At 32.2% G+C, this 9,949-nt stretch overlaps 1 protein-coding gene across 1 annotated transcript; it reads left to right on the top strand.

The window, feature by feature from the left end:
- Positions 1–5,585: 5,585 nt before the first annotated feature.
- LOC137630852 (uncharacterized) lies at positions 5,586–8,826 on the top strand. The gene is made up of 2 exons (XM_068362401.1): positions 5,586–5,728; positions 8,412–8,826. Exons 1-2 carry the CDS (start codon positions 5,586–5,588, stop codon positions 8,824–8,826), a joined length of 558 nt encoding a protein of 185 aa, XP_068218502.1.
- Positions 8,827–9,949: the final 1,123 nt, after the last annotated feature.

Genomic DNA, 9,949 nt, shown 5'->3' with positions numbered 1-9,949 from the left:
ACTTGATTTGGCCAAAGGTTATTGGCAAGTACCTTTAGGTAGTCGAGCACAGAAAATATCTGCTTTCATAACACCTTTCGGTAGTTATGAACCTAAAGTTATGGCTTTTGGTCTACGGAACGCAGCGAGTACTTTTCAAAGATTAATGAATAGAGTTTTAAATGGAATTGATAACTGTCTTGTGTATTTGGATGATCTTGTAATATTTTCAGATACGTGGGAGCAACATTTACGCATTTTAGCTAAAGTATTGTCAGCACTTGAAAAAGCAAAACTTGTTTTAAATCTGAAGAAATGTGAATTCGGAAAAACCTCGATCACATATTTGGGTCATAAGGTAGGTCTAGGTAAGATTTGTCCAAAAGATGGGAACATAGAAGCTATCATCAACTTCCCAATTCCTACCAGTAAAAACCGGCAATGAGATTCATCGGAATGATTTCATATTTCCGCCGATTTGTTCCTAATTTTTCAGAAATAAGTGCTCCAATAACTAATCTTTTCAAGAAAGGACGAAGTTTTGTATTTGATAATGAATGTATCGAAGCTTTCAATAAGTTAAAGGCCATAATGATTCACGAGCCCGTACTAATGTTGCCCGATTTTACCAAGGAATTTAATTTAGCGATAGATGCAAGTGACATTGGAATAGGAGGAGTTCTGTTGCAAGAAGTGAATGGGATCAAGCACCCTGTGGCTTTTTATTCGAAGAAGTTAAATAAAGCACAGCAGAATTATTCAACTATTGAGAAGGAATTGTTTAGTTTAGTATCAACTTTACAACATATTGAGATTTATGTACGTAGTGGTCATGTTTTAACTGTGTATACTGATCACAATCCATTAGTTTACTTAGATAGATTTAAGAATAAGAATTTGGAATTACAAGACTATGATTTAAAGATAGTTCATATAAAGGGAAAGAATAATGTAATAGCCGACAGTGACTTTAATACATATTTTATGCTCATCACGTGTCAATTGTCACGATTTCTACATATACATGTGTGTGTGTGTAAATGCAATTAATACATAATGCAATAGTGACGTCTAAAATCTCGAAGTCATGTCTCCCAACCAACTGCTGAGCTCTAAAAGGTTTCAGGATAAGACAAATACCTAACAGGAGGAAGGTTGTCTTCGATTATTAGACGCCAGTAAGACATTATACAGTATATTAAAGTTATTGTAAATGTAAAATATTATGCCCAAAATACCATACGTGTATGTATGTATGGTTTTATGTATATATATATATATATATATATATATATATATATATATATATATATATATATATATAATATACAAATATATATATATGTATATATATTATATATATATATATATATATATATATATATATATATATATAATATATATATATATATATATATATATATATATATATATCCTAATGATAAATTTTTGCACATGTAGGCGTGTTTTTCATATTCAAATAAGCCATATATTATGCTACCTTAATAAAAGGATTATCTCTATACCTCGGGATCAGAGACCCAAGGGGGAATCAACTAAAAAATAATAGCTTCTGGTCGGCCGGGGAATCGAACCGTGGTCCGAGAAACTGGCACGACAGTGACATAACATATAACCACGAAAAGAGATGCCTTGTTATACATACATACAAACACACACACACACACACACACACACATATATATATATATATATATATATATATATATATATATATATATATATATATATATGCATACAACATAAAGCAATTAAGTTGAACCAAGACAAGTGGAATAAAACATCTATGACTCTACCTTTATATTTTACATTTGCGAAACTCTTCAACAGTATTGCCATTACGTGAGTGAGTTCATATCTATATTTACCTCTTAGCAAATTGCATAATACTGGAACACCTTTGCTCCATTATATAAATCTTGTGCAAAATATATCATTACGCTTACTGAGGACGTTCGATTTGTAACGGATATTACATTTGCTATACGTATACTAAAATATCAATTACGAAACACCCTTGGCAATGTTAAGGATTGACTTTAAAGAAATCAATAAAACTTTTCTTTTGATTTAAATATATTATAAAAATCAATTATATTTTTATAATAATAAATAAGAACATAAATTTCAAATCGTCTATCAATTTCTGTAGTTAGCTCGATATAATAATAAAAAATTAGAATATATTTTTTGTTATAATAAAGATACTGTTTATCGAAAAAAATAGTTATTGTAATTTTAGAATCCTTGAGAATTTATAGAAATAGCCTTAATGAAAACTATGCTCATATCGGAAAGAAAGCCCAATAACCTTGGGAATAGAGAGTTGCTAATAATCCTCGAGTAAGAAAAATGTGGTTATTACATCTCGGTTTTTACAACTGCCACAAAAAATCATTAAATCGTAATTCGATTCCATCTCATAAACTGCCCTTCGTCAATTATCAATTAGGACACACGATCTATTTCATGACCATAATAACCAATTTGCTGAACCTACCTCCTCCTCCCCTCTCTCTCTCTCTCTCTCTCTCTCTCTCTCTCTCTCTCTCTCTCTCTCTCTCTCTCTCTTTTACCTACGAAATCAAATTCAGTTTCATTGTGTATTCCAAGTGAACTTTTTTCTTTTTGTATAACCTTTTAACATGTATATATGTGAACCATATTATTGATACGATGTACTTAAATGTCTGTCTAAATTTTATTTTCTATTCCGTATGAATATTTTTGGCATAACTTAAGTACTTGATAGATGGAAGCAATATTATTGTTATCATGTATCCAAATGTCTCACGCCAATGGGTACAATAAATTGATTAAAACAAAATCAATCTCTCTCTCTCTCTCTCTCTCTCTCTCTCTCTCTCTCAAGTGTGTGAGTGTAGAATAATTACCAAAGCAAGTTCATAAGACATGTAAACAATATAATTTCGTTAAATGGAACTAACAGATGTAGAACTTCATAAGTTCAAACTTGCAGCAAATATTCTTAAGTTGAACAGGCTGACTCAAGTCTCTATTTTATAGTTTTGTACAACTTCATAAGTTCAAATTTACAGCAAATGTTTTTATGTAGAGCAGGCTGACATGTCTCTTTTATATAATTTTATATATAAAAGATCTGTTTTATTGTTGTTACTGCTCTTAAAATATTTTAATTTAATTATTCCATACTTCTCCAATAATAGATTTATTCCCTTATTTCCTTTCCTCACTGTGTTATTTTTCCCTGCTCTTCTAACTACGGTTGTAGCTTAGTTAGTACTGATGATGATGAAAATAATAATAATAATAATAATAATAATAATAATAATAATAATAATAAAACTAAAAAGAAAATGATCCTTCGTTAGTCATAATTTACAATATTCAATGAAAATTTTATCGAGTCTTTACAACAAAGAAACAACAAAAAGCTAGAAAAATAATTATGAAATATAACCGACCAGATATCTTTAATCGATTATCATTACATGAATGAATTCTTTCATTATATATATGTATGTATATATATATATATATATATATATATATATATATATATATGAAAAACATCAATTAAGTTCATAGAATTCCGAAAAATCAAAATAAGACGGATGAATAAGTAACTCGTTTGAAGGTTCCCAAGGTCTTTTGGTATTATTCATTTCGGATATGTATAAAAGAGTCCCGACACAGTAAATCCATGTGAAATCCCACAGCCAAACCAGCACGATGAATTACAGCGGCAGTTGGTCATACTTCAGCAAGGGAAGTACTTGTTTCCTCCTCGCCTCGTGTCGGCTAAAGATAGAAGAATTGAGCATAATATTGTAGATATATGATTCCGGGTGAGTTTCTATCTCTGCCCTTGGAAAACATTTATATATATATATATATATATATATATATATATATATATATAAATTACATATATACACACACATATATATATAATATATCTATTTATACATATATATATATATATATATATTTATATACAAATATAAATATATATATATATATATATATATATATATATAGACACATAGATATATATATACACATATATATATGCATATATATATACACACACATATATATATATATATATATATATATATATATATATATATATATAAATATATATATATATATATATGTGTGTATATATATATATATATATATATATATACACACACATATATATATATATAAATATATATATATAGTGTATATATATATACATATATATATATATATATATATATATACACATATATATATATATATATATATATATATATATATAAATATATATATATATAATATATATATATATATATATATATATATATATATATATAACTGGTAGATGAATGAAAATGCTTTGGAATTTAAATAATTTGTACATGCAAATAGATACATATTCCAATATTAAAATACGGACATGCTCTCAGGAAAACACTCATGAATATAATGAATATTTTGTATGCTGAAACATAAATTTCATCTGCTGAGCCCATGTTATAAAAAATACGATAATATAAGATTAAGTAGATTCCTACCTACAGTCAAATAATGGCTAAACACATGAAGATAAGGAGTGCAAGTCGCTACCTCAAGAAAGTTATGTAGCTTAAAATTCAACAATCCGGTTGTGATGGCCTATTGGAAACTACCCTGCCTGGCAATTTGTCGGACTGGGGTTCGAGTACCACTCAAGCTCGATACTTACTTATAGTGTGTGCAAGCTCACCATCCTTGTGAGTTAAGGATGGGGGGGGGGGGGTTTGGGGGAGACTATAGGTCTACCTGCTAAGTCATCAGCAGCCTTAGCCTGGTCACAGCTTGGATGGAGAGGGGGCTTGGGCGCTGATCATATGTATATATGATAAGTCTCTGGGGCATTGTTCTGCTAACCAGGGCAAAATCACACAGTCCATTGTTACTGCCATTCATGAGCGCCCTTTAAACTTCCCCACTAACCATTACTTTCCCAGTGTAAAGAGTCCGTTGGTAAATATATAAGATAACCGTTCTAATCACATTAGTGATTATCGGGGAAATCATATTTTCAAAATCCTTTTCTGTCTGCACTCCAATCTAAGTAAGACTTCATTTGTCATTTTCCTCTTAAATTGAGTTGTTCAGCCATTCTATGTATTAGTGCTTTATTCGTCAAAAAAATGTCCAATGACGTATCTCATCTAGATTCAAATTTAAATCTTGTGATAAGAAAAACTTAAAAAAGATGCCTCTTCTGGTAAAGAAATATTCACTATATTTGTTACTAGCATAATAAAAGCTTAGTTATGGTGTGAAAAATCTCAAAACAAATGAAGCATAAAATCTCAACAGGGAAAAACCAATTATTATTATTATTATTGTTGTTGTTGTTGTTGTTGTTGTTGTTGTTATACTAAGCTACAACCCTAGTTGGAAAAGTAAGATGCTATAAGCCCAAATGCTCCAGCAGGGAAAAATACCCCAGAGAGGAAAGAAACTAAGGAAATAAATAAACTATATGAGAAATAATAAACAATAAAAAAAAAACATTAACAACATTATCCCCAAACCGTGAAATGAAAAGTATCCAGCGGAGAATGTGCAAAGGGCAGCAGTATCTCCATCAGTGTGATGAAATACTCACAGCTGTGAAGGATGAAATTGATATTGATGAAATCCAGGGTAACAACTTCTTAAAAGCTTTAGCTAACAACAGCCAGCACCCAGAAGAGTTGAGAAGGTTACTCGATCTAACTTGGAACTTTATTCAGTTGTTACCTGCAGTTTTCGAGTCGCCGATATTTTCAAAGTTTTTCTTAGGAGTTACTGTAAATGTTTATCTTTTTTATTTAACTAAAATTGTATAAAATAGAGGGGAATTTGTTTAACACTGTAATAGATATATATTCAGATAAATCATTTTACATCTATAAAGGTGATATTTCATGTAATATCGAAGAAAACTTTGCAAAGCTGAGCAAACAGATATTTAAATGGATCACCATCATCTCCTATGCATATTATTAGTATTAGTATTATTATTATTATTGTAAATGAGAAGGTCGCAAATGATTACGGTTCCATCTTCACTGTTATTTCAAAAGCACTCGGACTAGCGAGCCTCTCTATGTTCTTCATCTGAGTTGAGCGATATTCTTTTATTATTTTGCCCAAAGGATTACAGTTTTCCTCGGAATTGAACGATAGTTTCATATAGCTTCGCCCTTTGGAATGAGTTAAAGGAATGAATAGTTATGTTGAAAAATGTTGGAGACTTTGTGAGTGAGTGCTTGTTGGAGAAAGACTGAAAATTTATGGTTCTGATCGAAACATTGTGAGAAACAACTCAAGGTTTAGTCAGTATTTCCCACAGGGATAAGGCTTTTCCATTTATTTTGGTCTCCTTAGATTTGGAGCAAATGCTCGCGAAGGTATAGTAGACCCACTGAGGAAGATGTCTAGCAATAATTAGCCAAATCTTTAGGAGACTTTAAGACAGAAGGGCGTGATACAATCAACCTCCTTCTCCTCCTAGTGGTGTCGGTGAACAGCCCAGGCCAGGAGGAAGCAGGTGACAGAAAGACGCTATGGGAGAAGATGGTGTTATTGCTCTTCCCTTCTTGGGGACTTCTACCCATCCAGAACACCTTTTGGTGCTGTTTAGATTTTCTTTCGAAATCCCTTCGTTCAGCTGCATACGTTTATTATTATTATTATTATTATTATTATTATTATTATTATTATTGTTGTTGTTGTTATGATTATTATTCTTCTTTAGAATAAATATGTGGCTACAATTTATAGCAACAGAAACCTGGTATTAATTTTAGTTAACTCTCTCTCTCTCTCTCTCTCTCTCTCTCTCTCTCTCTCTCTCTCTCTCTCTCCCATATCCACAAACCGCTTAGATTTCCATCCTTATACCCCCACACACATCCACACACGGCCACATCCACATTTCATTTATACTCAAGTCAACAGGTAGCGCTATTTAAGAACAACGGAATAGTAGACTAAGAGTATATGAGAGAGAGAGAGAGAGAGAGAGAGAGAGAGAGAGAGAGAGAGAGAGAGAGAGAGAGAGAATTATTCCTTTATACCCTATGATGATGAAGGTAGTATTTATTTAGCCTCACTTGTTGCCAAATGTAAATTGAAGGTTCTCTAGCCAATATTAGTAAGGGAAATAATGTAGTCAGGAGAAAATTTGGCACCGCCGCTCATCAGGCACTCGAATCATGGAGTGTTTGAAATATAAATTCTAATCCTTGCCCTGAATTTATTATTTGTTGATATTTTCAACATGTTACCGACCTTATTTTCTCCATTATTAACAAAATTTCAATGTTCAAATATATTTCTATTAAAAGAGACCTATTGATATGCAGTAGATCGAAGCTACTCATGAGTTATAATCGACCTTAAAGATGAAGGAATAGAGAAGAAAATCCTTCTACTGTCACATACGCCCTTCTGGCTTTGAAAGAAATGTTCACCGTTATCATGAGAAAGGGGCTACTCTCTCTCTCTCTCTCTCTCTCTCTCTCTCTCTCTCTCTCTGCATATATATACATGCACACACTACTCAATGTTCCGGTTAATGAAACAAGACGAAGTGTTAGACCAATCTCTAGAAGAATCCCAAACTAAGATATCCCGCCTTTATTTCCCGCCCTCCTCCCGCTTAGGTCAATTGGCCTTGACTTCCACTTTATTGGTAACGGCTTTGTGTAATGAATATTATAAAAGAAATGTAATTCTTGAATCATATAAGATTATAAGTAATAAGTGTAATTAATTTGTAATAATTCCTGGGTATTTGCATAAGAAAGGAGTGACATGATAACTATTTGTGTGAAATTGAAGTCGAAATCGAAATGTTAGTTTCGAGTGATTGTGCTTCTAAAGAGGAGGAGGAGAAGAGTCCTTCTTGCCTAAGATGTCTTTTCATCTTGCTCAATGAATAAAAGTTCTTAATATCTTTTAAGTAACAATAATGACTCCATCCATATTATCAATTTATTATTAGTAGTATTATCATCAGTAGTAATAGTAGTAATAGTAGTAGTAGTGATACTTGTTGTTATGGTAGTGGTAATAGTAGTGGTGATACTAGTAGTTAGTTATAGTAGTGGTGATACTAGTAGTTAGTTATAATAGTAGTAATAGTACTAGTGATACTTGTTGTTATGGTAGTGGTAACAGTAGTGATACTAGTAGTTATGATAGCAGTAGTTATAGTAGTATTTATAGTAATGGTAATAGTAGCATTGATATTAGCAATTATACTAGTAGTTATACTAGTATTGATAAAAGTAATAATAATAGTAGTTATAGTAATAGTGATACTAGTAGTGATAATGGTAGTCATAGTAGTAGTAATAGTAGTATAGTAGTAGTTAAAATAGTAGTGATACAAGTAGTTATAGTAGTAGTGATAGTAGTAGATATACTAGTAGTGATAGTAGTAGTGATACTAGTAATGATGAAAGTAGTTTTACTAGTAGTGATAGTAGTAGTTATACTAGTAGTGATACTAGTTGTTATAGTAGCAGTTATAGTAGTAGTGATATAAGTAGTTATACTAGTAGTGATAGCAGTAGTGATACTAGTAGTTACAGTAGTAGTAATACTAGTTGTTATACTAGTAATGATAGTAGTAGTTATGGTAGTAGTGATACTAGTAGTTATGATAGTAGTGATAGTAGTAGGGATACTAGTTGTTATACTAGTAGTGACAGTAGTAGTTATAGTAGTAGTTATGGTAGTAGTGATACCAGCAGTTATAATAGAAGAAATACTAGTATTTATAGTAGAAGTGATACTAGTAGACTCTAATTATTCTAAGGAACTTGCAGAGAGAGAGAGAGAGAGAGAGAGAGAGAGAGAGAGAGAGATAAGGGAAATGGAAGAGAGAGCTTTTGTGTCATGATTAATTAGGTGCAATGTACATGTTCCAAAGTAACTATCCTCACCAAGGGATAGAGGATAGGTATCTAGCCTCACCTCCTGACTCGTGCACACTCACAGAGGCCTAATTACTTATCCAGCCTTTTGGCGCCTGTCCCTTCCACATCACAACTTTGGGAATGTCACGATTAAAAGCCTTTGGGGAAAGACAATTAATTCAACACCTCTATTACTCTTGTTTACTGTCTGGCAATCTGCCGGACTGGGGTTCGAGACCCACTCAACCTGTATAGTTTCTTGTGGTGTCTGCAACCCCACCATCCTTGCGAGCTAAGGATCGGGTGTTTGAGGGAACCTATAGGTCTACATGCGGAGTCATCGTGAGCCATTACCTGGCCCTCCCTGGTCCTAGCTTGGTTGAAGAAGGGACTTGGGCGCTGATCATATGTGTATATGGTCAGTCTCTAGGGCATTGACACTGTCCCTTGCCACTGACATTCATGAGCGACCTTTAAACACCGAGAGGACAATAAGGCTTTTATGATCCTGGCATCGTATTAGGCAGGTAAATATTGTAAAAGACAACCAATCTTTCAAATAGAGCATAGGCCTAGTCTCTCTCTCTCTCTCTCTCTCTCTCTCTCTCTCTCTCTCTCTCTCTCTCTCTCTCTCTCTATATATATATATATATATATATATATATATATATATATATATATATATATATATATATATATATTGTTGTGATTTTCACCAGTTTATTAAATCTGCCCGATGTACTGGGCGGATCGCAAGGCCTTAAGGGCAAGATTCCCAAAACTTTCCAGGATTTAATTAAAATACGGCGATAAAATTTACAATTTTATTACAAAAATAAACTCTGATAAAGACAAACAACATTCTTAAGCATTCACAAAACTCACTGAAAAACAAGACTGACCCTAGGTAATGTAGCATGTGCTCTTCAAGCACAAAGTCCACACCGGACTCATTAACAAACTGAAAATAGTGCCAATTCGAATTCAATACACAACGAATCACACACCAAATA

Source organism: Palaemon carinicauda, chromosome 3, assembly GCF_036898095.1.
Source record: "Palaemon carinicauda isolate YSFRI2023 chromosome 3, ASM3689809v2, whole genome shotgun sequence".
In the NCBI taxonomy this organism is placed as follows: Eukaryota; Metazoa; Arthropoda; class Malacostraca; order Decapoda; family Palaemonidae; genus Palaemon; species Palaemon carinicauda.
Note: the sequence above shows the minus strand (reverse complement) of the source record. Positions and strands in the feature narration are given on the sequence as shown.